Source organism: Schistocerca americana, chromosome 7, assembly GCF_021461395.2.
Source record: "Schistocerca americana isolate TAMUIC-IGC-003095 chromosome 7, iqSchAmer2.1, whole genome shotgun sequence".
Taxonomy (NCBI): domain Eukaryota; kingdom Metazoa; phylum Arthropoda; class Insecta; order Orthoptera; family Acrididae; genus Schistocerca; species Schistocerca americana.
Genome location: NC_060125.1, coordinates 232,251,309 through 232,276,124, shown reverse-complemented (window position 1 = coordinate 232,276,124; position 24,816 = coordinate 232,251,309). Strand labels below are relative to the sequence as shown.

The 24,816-nt window shown below is 38.0% G+C and overlaps 1 protein-coding gene across 3 annotated transcripts in view; it reads right to left on the bottom strand.

Annotated features, from left to right (window-relative positions):
• Nucleotides 1–2,972: 2,972 nt before the first annotated feature.
• LOC124622378 (THO complex subunit 2) overlaps nt 2,973–24,816 on the bottom strand; it is a 312,497-nt gene continuing 290,653 nt past the window's right edge. For 2 of the 3 annotated variants that reach the window (XM_047148064.1, XM_047148065.1), the window contains exons 29-32: nt 19,039–19,099; nt 18,867–18,943; nt 6,850–6,911; nt 2,973–3,521 (exon numbers count right to left, since the gene is read on the bottom strand). In XM_047148064.1, coding sequence (XP_047004020.1) covers nt 3,491–3,521; nt 6,850–6,911; nt 18,867–18,943; nt 19,039–19,099 — 231 coding nt within the window. In that variant the 3' untranslated portion in view covers nt 2,973–3,490. The remainder of the gene's footprint in view (nt 3,522–6,849; nt 6,912–18,866; nt 18,944–19,038; nt 19,100–24,816) is intronic. The other variant, XM_047148066.1, reaches the window with a different exon arrangement.

Sequence of the window (24,816 nt, the reverse complement as noted above, 5' to 3'; positions counted from 1 at the left end):
GAACAGATTCTGGGATTGGAGAATATACTGGACTTCTCACTGCAGTTCATTGCAACCATGTTACAGCCTTTACCTTCAAGGAATGTGATCAAGTCTGTGTCTGTCTTGAGGTTGCCAATGGTTGTTCTTTCCTCTGCTGAGTGGTTTATGTTTCTGGGAAGGGAAGTAAGAAAGTAAGAATGAAGGGTGAGGTGTAGTTTGAGGAATGGAATTTCTGGAAGGTAACCTGGAGATAGTTGGATGGGAATGTGGAAGATTCACTGTTGTATGAAAGTATGGACTGGGACAAGATAGTTTCAATGTTGTATTTTGGTTGGAGTGATTGCTGGCAAAAAAGTGTTTCCACCGTAAGTTGGGAGAAAGAGAGTAAGTCTTTGACGAAACCAGCATGACTGAACTTGTGAGTAGGGGTAATATAGGTTCTGCATTTTGTGAGGTCTTGGTAGGGAGTTTTGGGGGACATGGGAGATGGAAAAGATCAGCAAAACAAGGTCTGGATGGTACAACAGACTGAGAAGGGGTAAGGTAGCTGTTGATTGGCAGTATTTTCTGAGGTGGGAATAGTATGTAAATATAATGGAAAACTTGTAGAGGAGAAATCTAGAGTGCCTTACAGGTGTTGGAGGGAGGGCAAGGGCTTCAATTTGAGAGATAGAATTGCAGAGTAACAGTACCTTGCAGAGGGAGGATAGCTGGTTCAGGGAAGCCTCTGTCATGGAAATGTGTTTCTCTGGTGACAGTTAATGAGAGATAGGGATGGTCAAAGTCTGATTCATGGAGGGGAAATTTTTGGGGTAGACCACTGTGTGTGTGTGTGTGTGTGTGGGGGGGGGGGGGGGGGGATGGATAGGTGGGGGAAGGAGGGGGGGAGGCGGCTTCCGTGGTTCATGCAGCTTTTAAGAAACAGCATGTGGGACTTGGCTGTAGTAGGGATGGACATACTTTTTTCATTGATGTAAATAGACGGAGCAGGGCACCATTTTGGATGGGACTTTGCTGTAGGATGAGAAAAATGAACGTAAATGTCAGAGAGTGATGTATGATTAAACACTGTGGGGAATATTTCAGGCATAAGTGCATGGTATTCAACTGGCTGGGGAGTGGTGGTGGGGAGAAAACACTGCTCTACATCACTGTGTGCTGCCACAGCCATAGTGAGGATGACAGTGCCACATTCCTGTCCCATGCACCTGCTAACCTTTCTTCCCAACTGTCAACCTCACATCTGCAACCCTCCTTTCCACTGCCAATCTCCTTTTTCTCACTGCACACTCCATTCAACACAACCCCTCACCACAGTTGAGTTGCAGTGTCGACACAATGTAGTCGGCAGTCAGTTGGGTCAATGTAACCATATAGGCGTGAATGTGAATGGATTTATCAGAAAAGTAGCACAGTTCTCTGTGTTGTTTATGTGCCTTTCAACAATTCACCACCTCCAGTATTCATCGAGTTTTCATCTTTAATCCTTAAATGGTTTATATATTATTTATATTAACAGCAGTTTCATTTTAAAGAACCTTTTCAGTCTTGTTGCTTTTTTCTTCTATTTTCCTTCTTAACCTATTACACTTTCATGCTCGCAAAATTCTTGAAGAAACAGAACATGAAGAATGAGATTAGGGATCAACATCTTGTCTGTAACTTCAAGAATCTTGTCAACATTTGGCTGTCCAGCATGTCCACTTGTTGCACACAGCATTATCTTGATTTTATTTTTGTTTATGTGCATATTATAGGCATCAGATAGCACTCACTCCATTCCATTAAGTACAACTCAATTATCAGCTTATTTTTGGTGAATACTGTAATGTTGTCAGTAAACTGCGGCATGAAGATTTTATCCATGACAACTCACTTGCACAGTGAGATAATACTTTACTTCCTTTATTGCCTCCTCAGTATAGATATTAGATACCAATGGTGACAACTGAGCAGTAATGCTTTGCAATTTTCTTGATTTTGGGCTATTGTATTATTTCGTCAGTGCATCCTGCTAAGGTCAGACAATTTAAAAACTTTGGGAAGACACAGTTTGTTACATTGGGATTGATTGTTGCAAGGAATTTTTCTTGCAAATTATCAAAATTGGTTTGATTTTGTAAAAAAGGATCTAGTTGTCAATATAAGGGGGTACAGGGTATATGTTTACTTTGTTTCATTTTATTTTGTCTCTTCTAGCATGGTTTCTATTGTTTGACATAGAATTGATTCTAATAAGCCGTGCTGTGTTTGTAATTCAGGGACTCTTGAAAATTTACAGGGAGCCTAGGCTGTTTGCCAAGTATTCTAACGCATCTAGAATTTAAGTATGCAAGAGCCGAGATCTTTCTGTTGTTGTGATGACATTGCTATAGTTTCAAAAGGACAGTCGATAAATATCTCTAGAGAAATTGTGATTCAAACATTAAACAGTTTTCTTCTTTCTTTCATAGCGATAAATGTGAAGTCACACCAAGGTAAATAAAAATCCGTCTGATGTAGCCCACCCTTGCTTGTCAAGATTTGAGAACGATGGTTTGTTGACTGTAAACTTCCATACAGTAGAGGATTGTCAGGTTTGAGGCATCAGGGATCCTCCTCCAAATCTTGCTCTATTATAATCTTAGCAGAATACTGCGTTTCACGTTTCCCCAACTCACACTTGTCTTATTGTGTATTTTTGTCTTTAGCTGACATACATTAATTCTGAGCTCTTAATTTATTAGCCTTTTTGTTAATCGTCAGTTTACTTTTCCCACACCAGAAAGAAGAATTTAAAAAAAAAACTTATGAGAATTTAATGTTTCTTAAATATCTTCTACAAATATTAAGTTTAAGAATTTAAATTTGGTCAAAATAAGGCCCAATCAAATGGCAATATTCACCAGATGTTTCAAAGCCTTGTGAATTTCTCACTTTACATCATTTCAGTGGGGCAGCCATATTCCTCACTACAAGGATTGAAATAAATCTAGAACTGAAATGAACACTTTTTGAGGTAGAGCATGTATTTTGTACAAAAATGACACCAAAATATCATTCACAAAAACAATGAGAAAGAGGATTTTTTGCTCCAGACAAGGCAGATTTCCTTTACTTAAAACTGACAAACAAAATGAAAGACCATTTATGTGACTCCAGTCTTGCTTAGAACTCTGAGCAACTAAATTAGTTATTCATTTGACATAGTGAAAGATTTGGGGTGCACACAAATCCCCAATACAGACAAAATATATACTGAGATCCAAATTTTATTTAATTTTCTTTTCATTTCACCACACGTACTTCCATCTAAAGTTATTTAAAACATTTTTCAATTTTACATATCTTCAAAAAATAATTTACAACACATATTTACACTATTTTCACAAGTAACAAAGAAATGCACGCTATTCAAACTGAGTTTGAAAAATAGTCACATCACTAATGTTCATTCACACATTCTTCTTTACGTTTGGTAAGCACCAAATTGTGTGAAAGATGAAAATAAAATGCATCAACATGGCCATCATCTTCGTTTGCCTTCATTCGAACGACGAGTAAAGCATGTTAAGGAAAACAAGTATACTGAAAGAATGACACAGAAATTAAATATATACATAAACAGGTAAGAAACAAAGCAAACACACATAATCTTTCTTCGTTCTTTCTTTTCAAAAATTATCTTAATTCCATTTTATATTTTTAAATTTTCGTTTAAGCACCGTCTCTCTACATCCTGGTCAAAGCAATTTTCTGTAAGTATCATATACGGACATTATTTCTCTTACTGTGTATACTTCCTACCAAGACAAACATTAACTATACAGGGGAGGTGTTGGGGGAACAGGGTGTACAGTGATTCTTAATAAATAAATAACCAATGTGTGATTTCTCCAGGGATGCATTTTGCTTGGACCCCTATCAATTTAGTTTTATTTTATGATAAAATCTACAAATTTTGTCAATATACAGGAAAATAATGGGGGCTATAGTCTGAGTTGAAAGAAAAAACACCTTAAAATAAGCATGGCTTATTTTAACAAAGAAATAAACATATTAGGTTCTGCCAACAGAATGAAGAGTAAGGGCAAACATACGTGCAACTTTTCAGCAGCTGACTGCCCAGATGAACCAAGAAGCTACCAAAAGTCTCCTCTCAATGACCGTTCAGCAAATGTTGCTGCGTATGGACCTCCGCAGCAGGTGCCTAGTTCATGCAACTATTAAGTTTTATACTCCTTTGGATAGATGGGTGTTGATGAGTACAGTGTGAGACGCCTGAAAGCAAACACCCTGCAACAATTATTGCAAGGGTTCAGGATGGTGGAGCGAGTGCAATGGGGAATGTTTTTGTGGCACTCCCTGGGTGATCCCATCATTCTGGAAGGCACAATGAATCAACAAAAGTATGCACCTATTCTTGGGTAACAGATTCAGGCTTTTAATATGTGGTCACATTAATGTGACTTGACAGTGTAGAACGGAACTAGGCTGCAAAGGAAGTAAAACGCTAGTAATAAACATTTCGTTAAGAACCATAAGCTGTTGGGCGCACACAGACATAAAAACAAAACCCTGGATACCATACTCTTCATAAATGTAAGGCACTCATTACAAAACACCAAATATCTTTCTCTGATTGACCCAGAGGTCTTTGGTTCTTACCTGATGTCCACTTTCTGAGGTTGGAACTGATTCATACTGTCATTCAGACCTGTTATGAAGCTAGTCTGTTTCTAAAAACTAGTTTGACAAATTCCTTCATTAGCCTCTGACTATAGATTGGAAGGAAGTATAGAGCGAGGGAGTTAAAGGGAGCACCTGAGAGAAAATTACTCAGAAACAACTCAATCTGAGCAGTCACAGTATAAAAAAGATAAGATGAGCTATCACCATCTAGGCACTACTTGTTAGCTATGACACTTTAAGAATTCCTGTAGTGAGCTTGGTTTTTCGTTTTAGCTACTTCTGTTCTTTCTTTACTCTTTCTAATTCCTTTACACATTTTTAAACAGCTGTTAATATTTACAGAGCCCAGACTGACATTGATTTCCAAAAAGTGGAAAACTTCTATGGAAAAACAGAGATGCTTGTAATATTGTCGAAATCTGCTTGGAGGAAGAGAACTTCTTAAACAGATTACACAAAGCTCTCAGAAACTGAACAAGGTTCTAACCGATGCTAGTACAACATGTCAAGGTCACCATGTACTATATGTGTGACCCATGTCCCAAAGTCCAAAAGCATTGAACCCTCTGCATTACCCTCAAATTTAAGCTTGGGTTTCATCTCTCTTAAGAATGTCTTATTAATATTAGGGCCATCCATAGACACCTGAACAACTTTCCTTTTCAGATTTACCTCAGATTGGGATCACTTGCTACAAATCCTTCGACTAAATCTTTTACAGCACTTTTTTCTCAAAACCACTGAAATGAGGTACCGGCTCAGCTTACTATTCCAAAAACTTACAGACAGATCAGATCAAACTCAACCACTAACAAGTCAAACGCAGCAACAATATCCTGGAGTTGTTTAGTGAAAAACAGCTCCAGTCCCAACACAATGTCATAATTTATTTTTGTCTTTTGAAACTGCATTTTGGAGGCAATGTTACTGTATATGAACACATCTGGAAAGAGATTAACAAGCTCCCAATATCTTGAGAAGATTGTTGTCTCACAGCAGCCAACAGGCACCAATGGATCTCTGCCTTCATCACGGCATTCCTCTGCATGTAATCTAGCCTTGTCAGGCATCACCGAGTAGTTCCTGCAGTAAATGCTTGAGGCGATTGCCTTGGTGTAACATCTGGTTGCTAGGACACATCACAACTACATGATGCACTCCCTGCCTGTGCTGCAGCAGACCAAAAATGCAAGGAGGCTAATTAGAAATACTACTTTTCTTCATTAAAACTGGCAATTTTATTTTCCAGTCACTTGCCAAATTGAGGGCACCATCAGGATAGTACTTTGCACTGTCAGATATGATGATCAGTTGAGTGCATGTAGGTGTCAGGTGGCGCTGCAGGGGTTACGTCTGATGCAGCTGCAATTAACACGGATACAGACATTGTACGTTTCCTAGTAGCCCTTGAGCCCAAACATGCTTGTTTCCTTTTTATGCCTGGGCAAGGCATACTTGCCTATATTGCTGAGTGACAAGTTGGTTTTACATAGCATGAACTGAACACTGAATTTTTCAGACTATGCTCTGCAACACACCAAAACCCTGGATCCTCAGTACACCGGGGAACAATCACACACTTCCCAGCTTTTCGAGTAAGCATATGCATTAGATAGGATTGGACCAAAACAATGTAGTGAAGTGGGCCAAGGGTACAAAAGCCACTAAAATATTTTGCAACCTGCACTTCTTTTCTTCCTTATGAGCAACTTCCACCCCAAGCCCTCGCTTACATCTCTCTCTGAGTGGGTTCAAAGTAAGCCAATAAAATCTTCTTGTGTTGGTGTTATAAAGTAGTTTCTGTTGACTAAGACCCACAGCAGCATCAGAAATGTTAGCCAGTGTAGACAGAAATGACACAAAATAGTTGACTCACCTCTCATGCAACAGGCACCTCCTCCCACACATCCCACTCACCCTCCGGCCACCTGCATTGAACTGCAGGCTTTAACTCAACATTAACTAAACTAACAACCACACGCTGGCACCCAATGACTGCTTATTAATGTTCTAATTACACAATTTTATGCATACCACAAAAGATCTATAATCAATCTTATTCGTACACAACGCAATGAGATCGATATGCCGAGAAAGCCTGCAACTACAAATATGTAATCCTTCCACAATGAAACATTTCAAATCTTCCTGCACTTTAAGTGTGCCTTGTTAATATGACAGTAATATAAAGGATATTGTTTGTCACGACCTTCACGATCGTGGGATCGATCTCGTTCTCTTCCATATGGGGATTTGTCCTGGAAAAGAAGGAGAAATAAAAATGATTAAATGTGACATCTCATTTTTTGATAGTTAACAGTAGTGGATTTAGTGGTGACTTGTAATCCAAAAACAGCTGGAAAGACAAGAACACGAAAGTTTAAAAAAAGCTGCAAACAGTCACAAACAATAAGATGAGAGACCTTCGTAAACGTAAACACACACACACACACACACACACACACACACACACACACACACACACACACACACGCGCGCACGCACACACACACTTTTGTGATAGATGAAACAAAATAACACTATGCAGTACTTTCCTCTGCCAGTTTCATCAAACTAAAACTACTAATGGTGTGTGGATCACAAAGACTCAAGGGTGTATACAACAACAGACAGTATCAGGTTTTTCTTTCTAATTTACACACCACAAAATCAACAGTTACCCATTCAAACTTCCTTACACATGTAAAGCCGTATTTATTTACAGTGATATATAATTCAAAATGATTTTAAAACACAAAATTGATATTAGCTAAAACAGCTTAAAATAAAAAGAATTTCCATATGGAATCGTACACAGTTTGGTGTTCCAAATTTTCCTCAACATGAGAGAAGACGAACCGTGTCGCTAAGGCATACCGTAAGGCTACTTAAGGCCATCTGCAACTAACATGTTTTTGAATCTTAAGTGACTGAAATGGACATGATCTGAACACATCTGAGCGAAGCGTGTCTTAAGAGTCCTACCATTTTGTGCCATCTCAAGTGTCCATAAGCAAATGCTGCTGTGAAATGAAAGTACCAGAAACTACAAAAGCAGGGGGAGGGGAGGGCAGGGGGAGAGGGCCAGGAGGTTGGATGCAGGCACTACCAAAACCATAATAAGAAGATATGGACTGGAACCAGGGAATAAAGCCAAACTTGTGCCATTGTTATAAGATGTCTGCACTTGGCGTCCATGAGTACACGCGAATACATATACTGATGATGATGAATCATTTACTACAGTCTCTCATAATTCACACCGTGGCAATCTTCTACGACTGTTACTTTCTATTGCAATGTGACAAAACAACACGATTTAATGAAATGAGAATCAACATAATTAAGTGATTATCCTACAAAACAGTGCCAGATGGAGGTTGTGTATCTAATGACTTCCTGGGGCAGCAAAAATTGGTTTTCAACATTTCACATAATTATTAGCCGAATTTAAAATGCTGTTATAATCCACCTATTAAGAGATATAATCTTATGTTAAAAGCTTTACACAATAAGACTGGCATTACAGTTAGAAACCTTGTTTGTCTTGAGGCAGTGTTTCTGATGGTGTGCAAATATCTGGACTTTATTCATCCAGTATTTGAGAATGAATGTACTTTGTGAATTCCAAGAAACAAATTTCAGACCTTTACACAACTTTTTCCCACTGACACTTTCATAAAATGATAGAAGGAAAATTGATGATCACTTACTACATTTCTGCTGTTCATGCAGTAGAACTTCAGCATCAGGCATGACTTTTAATTTATTACTTCTTTACTACCCACCCTATTCACAACACAGTTTGCATACAGTACACTCATAAACTAATGAATATACCTGCAAAATATCATCATACGACACACTGCTCAGATGACATGAGGTCATGGACATTTTCATGCGAGAAAAACTAGCTTCTGCTTAAAATGATGCATAGTAAACTTCAACATCAGGCATGATGTTTTAATTATCACCTCTTTACTACTAACTCTATCAACAACATGCTTTGCAGACAATATCTACATATATCATCAAACGTATCTGTAAAATTATGTCATTTTACGACTAACAGTTTAGAGTATATGTCTTAGACATTGCGATGCGTGAAAATTTGCCTTTGTTTCAAATACAGTGCAATTATCCAGGTGTTTCATAGTACGAACACTTCGTGTCTTCTAGCAAACTTTAAGCATAATTTCATGTGTTTCCTAAAGTTTTTCTTGCTTAAAGGCTTAACTTCAAATATTTAACACATCAACTCATTTGTCAAATAATCAGATGTTTGAATCTGTTTGATACATGTGAGTTTGATTGTTTAAAGAATTTTACTGGTGAATATCTAATCCAGAACCATGATCTGAATACACCTGAGCATTCGTGGCATCCCTAGTGACAGCTACATAAATACGGATGCAAATGGGTGTGCAATGTAGTGACAGGATAGAGAAAAATTCACTTTCAGTGGCTCTTTGATAGTCTTAATAGCATAGCAATAAAAATGTCACAATTAGCAGACACAAAGATACCACTGGAAAATATGCTTGGACCAATAAAGACAGCAACTGATATTGTGACCTGAACCAAAATAATGACACCTATTCTGCAGTTATCGTTCTTCAATGGACTAGCTTTCTTTTAGTTCATAATCTTTATTGTAGTTTGGACAACCCAAGGATATAAACCACCATTACTCTTTTGAAGGCATAAGACACATGTAGTTGATGTTACAATATTGGCACCCAGCATTTGACGATGTGCAGCTACAACAGAGTACCATAATTCAATAAGAGTGTGAACAGATTGCAGCTTTCTTGCAGCTCAACATCTCTACCATTAATGAAAGTTCCAACCTGTGTTTGGTTTTAGTTGATCTTAGCCCCTAGAATAACACTATGCAGTTTCTATACAAGTCCCAAAGTTTGTATTTTAAACTTGTCCATAATGCACTTATTTTCTGCCACCATACCGAAAAACACAATCACCACACATCAATGAAATAAATAAAACACCTACAACAAAGTGGCACAAGAAAGGTCATATTATGTAGAATGCAAGCTGTGGATATGTATTCTACAACAGAAAGTATACAAACACAACAAACATTAGTATTCACTATTGGAGATGGTGTTGAAATAGAAAACTCTACAGATGCCAGCAAACTGAGATGGTAATTATAAGTACTATAATAGCAATGAAATATATCTACAGACATGCATTACTATGTAAGCAGGACGAGAGGTCCCTTGCATAATTACTTGTGATTATTGTTCATCTTCTGTTAATCTACAGAACAGTATCTTCCTTCAGCTGTTAGCCTCTGAAGGATTCACCCTTCATTTGTTACTTTTCCACAATTTATTTTAAACTTAACCCTGCAAAAATGGACAGGAAACCAATACTTGATTTATGCCTTTTCCAGTAACTCTTTTGATGAATATTTTCTATCCACAGCTCATTACTTTGTTTTTTAACCTTCTTGTTCTGAGTTTTTAGTGATGTGTTGTCACAAACATCAAAGAAAACCCACCAATGCCATATAAGACGGTAAAGACAGACAACTGTATTAAGATTACATAGATCCACATGAGAATACGACAGTGAGACTCAAACATCTACTCACATTTGGTCAGTGCAGCTGAATTTTTACATTTTTTTTACTGAGGTTTCTGGAAATTTTACTTTTGTCCATACTGACTCATGCAGAACAAAATATTAGTCAACTGATATTATTACTGGCAGCACTACTGTGGTAAGAGCCCTGTAATGTTTGAACAGTGAGATTTATACCCACGGCGTTGAAGGTCACTCTCTTAGAAGGAAGTGTTCCCTTAGTAACAAATGACATCTTACACCACACTAACAATATAAGACGTTATTTGTTAATACATGATGGGCAATGAAACGAATGCACATAATTTTCAAAAGGTGATAAAAAATGAATCATATGTAACAAGTCTTCTGCCCCCTCCTCATCCTCTCCTCACATTCACAACTTCCACAGACTTATACGGGCTCATAGATAAACATCTACGCCTATTGTGTTTAGAAAGCACAATTGCTGGCACACAAAAGATATACCCAACTGCATTAAGAAAAATGATTCACAGACATTTGAGGGTACACTGTCAACATCCCCCAGATGGCAAAAGTCAGACTACAAGTAGCAATTAACAATTTGACCTGTGGAAATTGTTTAGTAGTCGGAAGTGTTGTCTGAACAGAATTTTGGGACACATATCGCAACCCAGATGATTTGAAAACAGGGCTTTATTTGAAGTGTGCAGTCTGGTCTTTCTTAATCTGAAACTGAAATTATGGTAGCAAAATCACTGAACATATGCGTAATAAAAATAAGGCGAATGACAAAATTTGCAACACACACACACACACACACACACACACACACACACACACACACACACAGAGAGAGAGAGAGAGAGAGAGAGAGAGAGGTACATATAAAATCCTCAGGCAAAGACAAAACTTATTATAGAGGTCAGAAAATTTATAAATTGAAAAAGACTGCTGTATGTTGCACATTTTGTCATTCACTTTATTTTTATGACACACACTATTAATTTCCCTGAGATTTCAACTTTTTCAAACTAATTGCTACCCTCAATGCCTAATGTGTACACAGGAATTGTGAGTCACAATCTACATTCTTATTTCAGTAGATCACTTATGAAATATTTCTTTTTTGTAGAATTTATATTTTTGTCCCACATTTTAATATACTTGTGACTACTTTATTCTAGTAAAAATAATTTTGTTTGGTGCAGAGTGAATTTCCTGAAACAAACATATTGTTTTGTTTTTCTTAAGAGATTTTTGCATGTGTGTGAACAATAAAAGTCCTTGAATGTTTTAGTTTCAATAAGCTTGCCTTACTGACTAATATGTCATTTACTTTCTCAATAATGCTGCTTTTCTACCATCCCTGTCCTGGAGCTCGAATTTTTTGCTTGCATCCTTTTTTGCCCATAGCAACTAAAGTGAAAGATTACTTTCAGAAGATGATGGAATTAGTTCATCAGGCAATGGTAATTTTAATGTATTAGTTCTTCTTTGATTATGGCATCAATAGGACAATAGGTAGTTTCTTCATGGATTGAATTTTCTTCAACTCCTAGAAGATATCCATCTTTTCTCTTCTTCTCTCATGATCTTCAGTATCCTATTCTCTTTTCTGCCTCACACACAACCCTTTTCCTGTACTGTATGCTTTTCTGTTGTTGTTGATCTCTGCCATATTGATCGGTGAGTGCTTGGTGCCAGTCTCTCCTCCTGTACAACATGCAGTTTCCCACACACTTTGGTAATTCATCCTCGGTACATGTCCTGAAAATCATGAAGACTTTAGTTTTGATTTTTCATGACACTGTCCTCATGAACACACACAGTTCTTCACTACACGTTGACATCCCTCCATCATCAGTCCTTTCAGTGTCCAATATTTCTCGCTATCTTTCTCCACTGTTTTGCACCATGTATTCCTAGTGTTATCATCTCAGCTGCACAAAGTGCCACATTCCTCACAGTTGTCTTTTAATGTCTGAGTTTTGCATCTGTAGATATATTTTTCATTGTGTGTATATTATTGGTCATCTCCTAGCACTCTATTATTCCCTTGTTGCTCCTGTTTCTATCTGGTATAGAGTCACCTAAATATTTATATATGACCAAGTCTATCATGGCGCATTCTTGTGTATTCCAATTCCCAGTGGTATTCAGTGACTGTCTTCTTGTAGAAAATCCTCAGCTCCACTGTTCTGGCTGTCTATAAGGGGCAGTCAAATGAAAATGAGACAGTTGGGAAAGTAAGTAAACTGTTCATTATATCACATATAATCACTGGCGATGTTAATACACTTATGCCACAGTGAGACACGATGGTCAGAGGCTTCATGGCAAATGTTTGCAGTTGCCTACTGAACTGTGATTGTACCCACGTGTGCACCACTTTATCAGAATCAATTTGACGGCAATGAATGTCTTTCTTCTGTGCACAAACAATATGGAATTCACGTGGGCAGAGGTCGGGACTGAGTGTAGGACCTGTAAGGGGTTCCCAGCAGTTCTTCTGAAACATACTCTAAACAACCTTGACAGCATGTGGGCCGTACGTTGTCAAGGCTATGTTGAGTATGCTGCAGCAGAAGTTTCACTGGGAAGCCCTTCCACATCTTCCATACAGTCCCGATCTCTCCCGACGTGATTTCCATATTTTTGGAGCCCCATACAAAGACATTTGTGAATGTCGATTTGCTTTGGACGAATGCCTGGGTACAATCATGGTTCCATAGCCAACCGCAAACATTTTTCCAGGAAGGAACTGATCATCTTGTCTCACAGTGGCATACGTGCATAAACAGTTACTTTTGAAGTAATTACCAGCTAGCTCACTTACTTTTTTCCATCTGTCTCATTTTCATTTGACCATCACTTATAGCTCAGGTAGTCGAGTTATTTCCTTAAGTCCTCTCTCATTTCATTATCACTATGTATTATTTTCTACACTGTCTGCTGTTTACCGAGGACAAAGATTTCCTTCAGTGAAGAACACTGGGAGTTTGTCCTTCACTGGGCTGAGTTAAATGCAATTGGATGTGTCAAGGTGGAAATTAATTCCACACAGTTTGTCTTTGTGGTGTTACCACCGCAAGAAAAGTCACCTACTATGTATGCACAGCTAGAGTAAGAAGCACCTATTGGTTTTACAGGAGTTGGCAATGTACGAGTAGAATTCAACCATCTCCTGCCAATAAAAAATAAAATTCTGTTAATAAAATGTGATCAATCATTTAACATACACCTGCAAAAATGCAAATGCTAATGTTTACAAGTTTTCAAATCCTGGGTTACTTTAATGTTATGTATTTAATAACTTAAATTGAAATCTCTGTGACTATAAAACTTCTACAGGTAGATCACTCACATTTCTCCAGCGTCTACAGTGACAGTCTAATGACACATGAACACAGGGCAGCCACACTTGTATTCAGCACTGTACCATTTTGTGAAGAATGTATGTCAGTTAACTACAGTGCTTTTCTGAGTTAAATTGCTTGTGATACTCCTACTTGCAAACAGTTCCATAATCCTTCTACAGCAATTACATTCCTGCACTAATCTTTAGCTGATGATACTGCTTATGGAGTTTAGGTGTTAGTGGTAAACAATAAAACTCAAATATATAACTTATATATTTTCAAAACTTATTGTTGGATCATAAAGCAGCAGAGACTGAATGGTTTCGAGCCAGGAGTAGTATCCTATTCCACACGGTCAGTTGATGCAATATTCATTCGACAACTACCTGTTCTTTTATTGAAAATGCTATAAACTGATTATGGGTCTGTTGATGCAAAAAGTGAATGATGACCTCATAGATTCAGGTTAGAGCTGATGCACAACTGAAAACTGTCCAAGCATGGAAGAAAATTAGACTTTAACCTCCAACTATTGAAAGGAGCACAAACTCAAGATGGGGCAAAAATTTGTGTGTCCTCCTCAGTTGAGCCATCCAAGAATTTTTCTTAATTTAATTAAGGACAATGTGATAAATGTAAATCACGGTGGCTGAATGATAATTTGAACCACTGACTTGAATGTGAAGGAAGAAAGGAAGGAAGATTAAAATTTACCGTTCCATTGGCAACGAATCATTGGAGCTGAAGTTTAGAAGTTGGGACAGGGTAATGATGGGGCAGGAAATCAGCTATGCCCTTTTCAAAGGAACCATTTTCCTTAAGTGATTTGGAAACATCATGGAAAATGTAAATCTGGATAGCCAGATGACCCAAATGTAAATCCAAATGTCTCACCACTGTGCTCCCTGATTACTCACGCAGTTCTTTACTACACAGTTTTCAGCTTCAGGATCACCAATAGTATTAGAAAGAATTATTTTTCCAATATTATTTGAACAGATCATATGGACAAACCCTTTTTTCCAAAAAGTGGCACTTGCCCTCTGGAGGGACACTATGGCCTAATTAGCTTTCACTTCTTACAAGCATTCATCTATGTACAACAGTGTGACATGTTGGGAAATAATTAGCAGTGTGCAAGTTAACATATGAATTGGGTTTTGCAAAGAAAGCACATTGCAGTAACTGCAAAAATGAAATATGGAAAGGTGGAAGTCATTTTTCTGTAATTATAACAGCTGCTTTCCAGAACTTAAAAAAAATACATTATGTTGTACTTTTCCGACATACTTAAAATGTGTCAGTAATTAACACTAAAATTACACAGCTGCTTATCATACGATAATACTGCTACTTAAAACGTTTCTGCCCTGTCCTGTGTGAGACAGAAAGTGAAGTAAGTTCATACCCAAGCAATATACACTCATAGACTGCATGCAAACCAATATTATACTGAGTCAGAGAGGATGATCTTCTTGTGTTTGAAATTGCAGATCTACAAAACACTGGTCAGAATTAGATTAAATGTAAAGGAGAACTGTTTCCTATTCATCTGTTTCAGTCAGTCTGCATTTTCTTGTAATTTCAACAATTTCCTGGAATGATTTATTTGTTCTATTTTTGGTTGTATTCCAAGAATTTAATTCAGGTAGAAGATTGTCCTCTCACTGAGAGTAACTTTCACAGTAAAATGGGAAGGAGCAGAAAGATATGATGTTTTATCTTTCACTATGTGAGACTGAAATTATACTTACAAGGAAAAAAAATGGACACAAACAGATTTTTGATACTTTGCATCACACATTGCAGACACCTCAGCTAATAATACAGCACAGTGCTCGTACCAAAACTCTGCTAAAGTTACACTTTCCCCACTTGTCCCATTGCAGCCGTGGCTTTGTAGCTGAATTGATATGGATCAGTAATGTTGCACCGTACCCACAATCAAGTCCAAATTTGTCATGTTCCTGTCAGCTGGATTATTTCCCATTTGCAGCTTTGAGGTACATCATTTTTGTATCACAAAACATAGTCTTCTTTAGCTGGCAGTGATAAGCATTTGACATTACAGAAAAAACCATGAGTTCACTAGCAGCTGGACAGGTTGGCCGTCGATGAGATTCCCTGACATCTAGGTAGCTGTTGTCCATAGAGGATTTCTATCTGTGGCAGCCTCACCTCCACAGAGAGCCACCTTGCTAAATTTTCCTGAATTCAGTGGCTAGGTAAGCGAATGGCACCTCCATATGGCGATGGAGAATGCCTATGGTGTGTTGGAGAGCGACCTTGTCCAGGTCGACTAATAATTTTCTGCAGTAGGCTGGCATGAAAGAAACTGTTGCCATGAAGGTGTAGTAATAGTAATAGTAATAGTAATAGTAGTAGTAGTAGTAGTAGTAGTAGTAGCAGCTGTCTTCTTTCTCTGCAGTAGCATACAATGTGCCCTGGGCGTTCATAGTGGAAATATACCTGTGTGTTGTTCTCTGTTCTCCAAATGCCTCTTTTCCAGTGGAATATTATACTTGGTGGAGCACTTGGTTGTACCTGCACTGGTCGGATGGTCGGTTGTCATTTGATGGCAGTGGCATAAACCCAAGTTGACTGAGTGGATCGATCATGGTGTGTTCCACTGTTGGTGAAGATTGGTGTTAAAGATTGATACACATCTTCTTCAACATTCTCTATTACGTCATGACAGGCCTTGCTGGCATAAACTGCTGTATCTCATCTCTTACTACTTGGTATATGAGAAAGGTGAGGTCACAGGAGTCTTCCACGATGGCCTTAGGGACCACATTCACGAGTTGCTCATATTTATTTTGTACGACTCCTTTCTATTACATTTACTCGATCCACTGGCACACTTGATGAATTCCTCTGTTGTTGCAACATCCTTTACCAGAAGAGCTTGGCATGTGTCTTCTGCAACTCCTTTCTTCACATGTATTTGTCTTCACATGTGAGTATTTGTCTGCTTCTGTCACATTCAGATTCACAAGGTGCCACAGGGCCAAAACAATCTGTATGTTGGACTGTGTCATTCCTCCAGGATATTGGGCCCTATTTTTCAATTGCTGTTCTGTTAAATGGACTTGCTGCTGATTGTCACCAAATGTTTTCTTCCGTTGGCCTGGAATTTGGTCCATCTATTAAGCTGCTGTTCATAGTTTTCAAACCACTGTTGGACAGTATTGTCCCAGTAAATGTACACATTTACCGAACACTTCATGTCATAGCACCTGTTGTATCTGAAGACTGGTCAAATCCTTTCAGACATTTCTTCGGGTCCTGATCAGCATCTCTGGAATACACTGATGGACGCCTCATATGCAACTGACTTGCTGCTGTTTTAGAATCAGTTGGTTTCCTGTATATACAAGTCTGGAAACAATGCACTACTCATATTTCCATTCCTGCCCATGTAGTTGATGGCTTTTACATTGCGTAACTGGAGCCAGGTGATGTAGACGGTTTGAATCACACAGCATCTCCACCAAACAAAATCATAACCACAATAAAGTCCAGTTGTGAAAGAGTGTCTTTTGCTATGCATGTTCCTCCTAGCTAGACCTATTTCCTATTTGCGGTTATCAGCACAATGCTTTCAAATCACAGAACATAGTATTCTTTAGCTGGTGGTGATAAGCATTCAAACATTAGAGGAAAAGAACCCCTTCGGTCAATAACGACCAATCAGGTTGATTGTTGATGAGATTCCCTGACATCTTGGTAACTGTCTTCCATGGAGGATATTCATCTGTAGCGACCTCACCTCCACAGATGGTCACCTCACTTAGTTTTCCTGAAGTCAGTGACACGGTGAGTGATTGGTACCTCCGGGGGACTATGAACAACTACGGAATGTTAGGGAGCTTTCTTGTCTAGGGTACAGTAATGGGCTTCATCCCACACATCAACTATAATTGTGTGCAATCGACTAGCATGAACAGAACTGTCAGGATGGCTGACATCTGACAACATTGAAGTCATCAAACACTCGTCTTCTTCCTCTGCTGTAGCGTACAATTTGTCCGAGGCATCCACAATGGTAACATACCACTGTATTGTTATCCATCCTCCAAATGTCTGCTCTTCCGAGGGGCATTATACTTGTTGGAATACTTAGTTGTACCTGTGTCAATCCGATGGCTGTGGTGTAAGTTCAAGTTGGCTGAGTCAGTTGTTCATGGCACGTTCGATTGGTGGTGAATGTTAGGGCTGAAGATCAATACACTTTCCTTCTTCAACATTCCCTTTTAATTTCTGACATAAAAAGTTGACATTCATGGCTGCTACCTCTTGTTTATTTGGTCCGTCTCCTGGCCACCAAAAACTACTGTATCTGTTTCTGAGTACCTGGCATATAAGAGAGACGAGGTCATGGTGGTCTTCCACTATGGCCATAGAGAGAACATTCAGAAGTCTGTCATATTACTTTTGTCCGAGAGAGAGAGAGAGAGAGAGAGAGAGAGAGAGAGAGAGAGAGAGAGAGAGAGAGAGAGAGATGTTAAACTGCTGGACGGTTAAGATTCAACAATAACTGGGTTGATTATTTTGCTTTTTGCTAGAGATCTCATTAGGTTTGGTAATAACATTAAGCTTACTTGTCTTTTGTTGCCATCTAATAGCTGACTGTTGAAGTATATTAACATTAATGTATGAAAACAGATCACATTAAGATGAAATTAATCAGCACAATGCTTAAGACTTTTTGCATTTTTTTCTCCTCTAGCAGCGTTTGGCATTTTTTTTACACAGCATTATTGATAAATATGTCACTATTTTTGTGTAATTTTGCAAATGTGTCAACAAATGAATGAAGTGAAGATTTACTTTTTAAGGAGAAGTGCGTAATGATTATAATTTCATGCATGTTACTTTTTTCCTGTGAAATTTTTATAACATGTAAATAACATTTCTTTACAGCATTTGCTGCTGACATGCTGTATGTTGTTGACCTATCTTTTTTATGTACATCCACTTCTTCCTATAAGTACAGAAAAGGTTACTCACAAGTACCCAAAGAAAGGTAGAAAGTGTTAAGAGATTGTTTACATGAAAGCCGGAAGTACCCAAGTGTCAAGAGATCAACAAATTCTCAAAATAATATTTAACTGTAGTAAATAATGTAATACAAAATAAATGAAAATTAAGACAACGAGAGAGACTGTTTTCTACACTGATGTACTTGAGGAAGCAGCCATATCTGCATTAACAGAGTTTAAGCCCAAGCAGTGGTACATGCACAACAAGCGGCACACAAAGCTTTACTTTCTTTACCCTGGTACTGTAGTGGTGTTTCTCTCGAACATGACCCTCATTAGGGTCGCCATTCTGATGACTTCCCAGTTTAGCAACTGCAAGGAGAAGTGTCAAAAATTGCAAATTACATTGCAAGGAAAGCTACAGCTTTTCTTAGAGAATTATGTTGTCCTACAGGAATCACTGGTACCTTTTTCTTCCTCTTTACGGCGTTTCTGCTCAGCTAGAAGAAGTGCCTCTTCTGCGCGATCCTAGAATGGGAAAATTTTTGGACTATAGTTGGAAAGTGATTATTGATATATTTATTATGAACTTAATTATTATGGGAACCATGCAAGTGGTAGCACGATCAACTTTTTGCAGTTTTATGCGTAGGCTCAACTACAGATGGAGTGTAAAGAAATATAATTGAATATGGGGCTTTGTAGCAATACATGTTGTACCAATACTACCCTTTTATCAACTGTAGCAGGTTTGCATATGATTACTGATCATAATGCAAAGTCCATGTCACATCTATACTGTGTAAAAAATCTGGAACTCTGTGTGAAATTATAATTTGCTCCTTATCACTTTCACTCAAATACAGCTAAGATTAAAAATTGCTCTATAATGCACTGAAAGAAAATACAGCAAATGGTCTTTATTATATGCATAACCCATGAACACTAATTTGTTTCTGGACAGTATTCACTGGGATTCTAAAGTGCTGTGTAGGCATAGCAGTATACCACAGTTTTCTTGCAACAGCTTGAAGAGAGATAGATAGATAGATAGATAGAGAGAGAGAGAGAGAGAGAGAGAGAGAGAGACCAATAAGTGAACAAATAATAGTTTATGATTACCATAGAATATCTAGAAGTGACCTGGGGATCTAGAATCGACCACTGTGTACGTGTTCTAAATTTGCACGTTTATGCTAACACAATTAGCTACTAGCTGCCACTGCTGGCTTCAGCTGACTGATAAGACCTCCTTCCTTTTGTCCTTGCAGGGTGGTGCATAACAAAAATATCGCATTCCTTGGTTATTTATAACTCATTGTCACCAACAGGAGAAATAGTAAAAATATGCACTGTGACTAACTTCTATCAATTTAGCCCTTTTAAGTTGTACTGAAATACAAATTTTTTTTCTTCTTTCTATTACCATGATTTTAGACTTAACAAAATATTACAACAAAAATATTTTTTTCGTGTTATTGAAACTTCTCACAAGTTGAAATAATACAGTCGAACAAGCATCTGACAAAGCGGAACAACTGCAATGGTTACTGCGGGATTTTGTTCAGCTGCGAAAGCCAATGTTGTCTTGCCACGATTTCCATGCTTTCATTGTCAGTCTTCTCTGTAACACAGTAGGTGACTGACATGTCTCTAAGTGTCCAAATTTTGATACAGCAATTGAGGATATAAAGATAAACATGCTAGTAATTAGAAATACTGCAAAGAGATATAGAGTTCCACAAACTACCTTGGGAGACCATATAATGAGAAGACATGCAGGAAACCAGGGGAAAGAAATGTGTTTAATGTAGAATTGAAGACGGAAAAAATCAATGCTGAACAGATGATTACAGTTTCAGAGTGCGGATTTACAATTTTGAAATTCGACATTCAGGTATTAGCAAACCATTATCTTGACAAAACCAGACGGAATGCAAAAGTGTTCAAAAACAATTTCCCCGGAGAAGTGTGGATGGACGGTTTTATTCACTGAAATGCCATGCTACTGACGAGAACTTCAAGAAACATACCTGCTTAGAGAGCAAATATACCGTAGTTTTAAATAGTGGGTGACACAATTGATTTTATGCTGTTTTCAGCTTTATGAAGGAATTTTTATTTTGTCTGTTCAAAATTATTACTTTTATTACTATTTATGTTCCAGATTTACATCAAAACAGTCAAGAACTATTTCGCAAATCTTGAAAAGATTCAAGAGAGTGTCAGCCCTAGTAACATCCCAAATTATGATGAAACAAATCTAGCTGATGAACCTAGTGGAAAAATGTTTATTTTCAAAAGAAGAACCAAGTATCCAGAGAAAATTGTGAACATTTCTAAATCAGTAACCAGTGCAAAGTTTGCTGGTATGGCCAAAACTACACTCCCACATGTATATGTTGTTTACAACTCCCAACACATGTGGGATACTTGGACACGAGGAGGGTCTCTTGGAACCAGATACAACAGGTCGAAGTCTGGATGGTTTGATTAAGTCATTTTAAAACATTGGTTCTACACTACTGTGTTACCCTAGGCCAGGAAATACAGAGTAAAAGTAATGATGGGTGACAATCTGTCTTCCCATTTTTCATCAGAAGTGCTGAAAATGGGTAAGGAGTACAAAATTGAATTCATTCGTCTCCCTCTGAATGCCACACATTTGCTACAATCTTTAGACGTAGCATTTAGTAGACCCCTTAAAATGGCCTGGAGACCAGTACTCATAAAATGACACCAGAAAGCACATGACTGACTTAAATTCCAAAGAACACTTTCTCAGCTCTTCTTAGTGAGTTGGTGGAGACCGTAAATCCTATTGTAGCTGCCAACTTAAAAGCCTGGATTCTGAACCTGTGGAGTTCCTCCATTTGAGCCACGAAAGTCTTTAATAAACTACAACCTTCCCAATGGCAGAGTCTCTAGAATCTCAGTTCAGACCGGCACTGGAGTCTCTCTCTCTCTCTCTCTCTCTCTCTCACACACACACACACACACACACACACACACACACACACACACGACTGCGAGCAGGACTGCATGATGGCAGAAGCAACTGGGTGGTGGGGGTAAGGAGGAGGCTGGGGCAGGGAGGAGGAGGGATAGCAGGGTAGGGGTGGCGGACAGTAAAGTGCTGCTTTTGAGAGCATATACAGTTATGAAGTGAGAGAGGGTGGGGATGCTAATTCAGTCAGGAGGTTAGACGAAGGGCAAGGGCAAGGGACCAGCAGAAAAGGAGAGAAGTAAAATGGCTGTCCAGGCATTGGTGGAGCAAAGGGCTGTGTAGTGGTGGAATAGGAACAGGGAAGGGGATAGGAGGGTAAGAGCAATGAAATTGATATTATCGAATTCATACTGTCAGCATGTTGCACTTTGGACAGGCTCTTCAGTGTGGTAGGCAACTGACAGCTCTAGCCGTAGAGGCGTGTGATTTTTCTTCTTCTTCTTCTTCTATTTTTTTTACATCCTAGCTCACTTAACAACTGCAAATAAGTACTTAATAAACTGAAAATAGCTCCACTACATAAACACGAGCTCAGTGAAGTTATTTTGTTCATTCACAGATGAGAATACGACAAGAAATACTGGCGAGTTATAGTCTGCCTATAAACTGAAATGCGAACAGCATTAGTGGTGCAGGAAGCACCTTTCTCAGAAGAATACAACTGCTGTACAAAATGTCAAAGAATCATTTGCCCTCTAGCAGTGCAGAACAGTGTGCAGAGATATAAGTGAATGCTGTCCATATGTGTTTCTTGTATTATTATTATTATTTGTATTCCATACAGCATTAGTCAGTTAGTTACATGCTCCATTGATCGATCTCACAGTAACCATTATGATGTGGAATGTGTCAAGTGCATAACAAATGCACAAAATGCGTATATTATACCTGTAGATTTATTTATTCCTATCCGAGAATTCATCTATGGCGTTGAAGCAGTTATCAACAAGATATGATTTAAATTTATTTTTGAAGTTATAACTGCTGTCTATCACACATTTTATTTCACCTGGTAATTTATCGAAAAGTTTTACAGCTGCATATTTTACCCATTTCCGTGTCAGAGATATCTTAAGTAGAGGATAGAGTAAGTCTTTCTTTCTTCTGGTATTATAATCATGAATATCACTGAACTGGTCCATGTTGTTGAGAACAAATTTCATTACTGAGTAACTGTACTATCAGGCTATTGTCAGAATTCTTAACTTTTTAAACAGACGTCTACAAGATGTACGACTATTAGCACCACACTTTATTCTAGCCACTTTCTTTTGAGCAATGAATACTTTTTGCCTATGTGTTGAGTTATCCCAAAATATTATTCCATATGACATCACAGAGTGAAAGTATGCAAAATATGTTAGCTTGGTAATTTCCATATCTTCAAAATTAGCGATCATTCTAATAGCAAAAGTTGCTGAAGCTAGTCACTTTAGGAGATCCAAAATGTGAATTTTCCTTTCTCATCTTTATGTACACCCAAAAACTTAGTATGCTCTACTCTGTCTACTGACTTCTGTTGATGTGTTATATTTATTGAAGGAACTGTACTCCTTGCAGTAGAAAATAGGATGTACTGTGTTTTTTCAAGGTTTAGAGCAAGCCCATTCACAGAAAACCAATCAATAACTTTTCAAAAGACATTATTTGTACAATTTTCTATTAGAGTTTCTTTTACTGGATTAATAATGATGCTTGTATCATCAGCAAACAGTGTCACTCTTGCTTCTTGTTTCAGAATAGAAAGGAGATCATTCACATATATAAAGAACCCTGTGGAGCACCTTATGTAATTTCACCCCAGTTAGATGAAGTGGGAACTTCCTTAAATCGCTTAAACCATATAAAGAAACTTTTTGCTTCCTATTCTGTTGATACAACTTAAACCACTCGGATGCTGTTCCATTTATACTGCAGAATTGTAATTCTTGTAACATAATGTGATTAGATTAGATTAGATTAGTACTTGTTCCATAGATCATGAATACAATATTTCGTAATCATGTGGAACCCGTGTCAGGTTAATATAAGGTGTCTACACAAGATATTAAAGTACACAAAATATTACATGACACTTTTTTTGTGGGGGTTGAGGAAATTACCCACTCACTATATCCAAAAATTCATCTAATGAATAGAAGGAGACGCCACTAAGAAATTCTTTTAATTTCCTTTCAAATGCTATATGGCTATCTGTCAGACTTTTGATGCTATCAGGTAAGTGACCAAAAACTTTTGTGGCAGCATAATTTACCCCCTTCTGAGCCAAAGTTAGATTTAACCTTGAGTAGTGAAGATCATCCTTTCTCTTAGTGTTGTAGCCCTGTACACTTCTATTACTTTTGAATTTGTTCGGATTGTTAATAACAAATTTCGTAAGTGAATATATATATATATTTTTGTCTGCTTGTGTCTGTATATGTGTGGATGGATATGTGTGTGTGTGTGCGAGTGTATACCCGTCCTTTTTTCCCCCTAAGGTAAGTCTTTCCGCTCCCGGGATTGGAATGACTCCTTACCCTCTCCCTTAAAACCCACTTCCTTTCGTCCTTCCCTCTTTCCTGATGAGGCAACAGTTTGTTGCGAAAGCTTGAATTTTGTGTGTATGTATGTGTCTGTCTGTGTTTCTATCGACCTGCCAGCGCTTTCGTACGGTAAGTCACATCATCTTTGTTTTTATATTGTGAGGCTACAGTGAAGATCTCTAGCTCTTTAAATAGGTCTATGCAGGATGATCTTGGATGAGTTCCAGCAACTATACTGATTACACGCTTTTGTGCAATGAATACTCTTTTACTCTATGATGAGTTACCCCAGAATATGATGCCATACGAAAGCAGAGAATGAAAATAGGCGTGGTAAGCTAATTTACTCAGATGTATATCGCCAAAATTTGCGATGACCCTAATAGCATAAGTACCTCAACTCAAATGTTTCAGCAGATCCTCAGTGTGTTTTTTCCAGTTCAACCCCTCATCAATGCATACACCTAGAAATTTTGAATATTCTACCTTAGCTACTGATTTCAGATCAAAGTCTGTATTTATTAATGGGGTCATTCCATTTACTGTGTGGAACTGTATATACTGTGTTTTGTCAAAGTTTAATGAAAGTCCATTTGCAGAGAACCACTTTATGATTTTCTGAAAAACATCGTTTACAATTTCACCAGTTAATTCTTGTCTGTTGGGTGTGATAGCTATACTTGTATCATTGGCAAAAAGTACCAGCTTTGCAT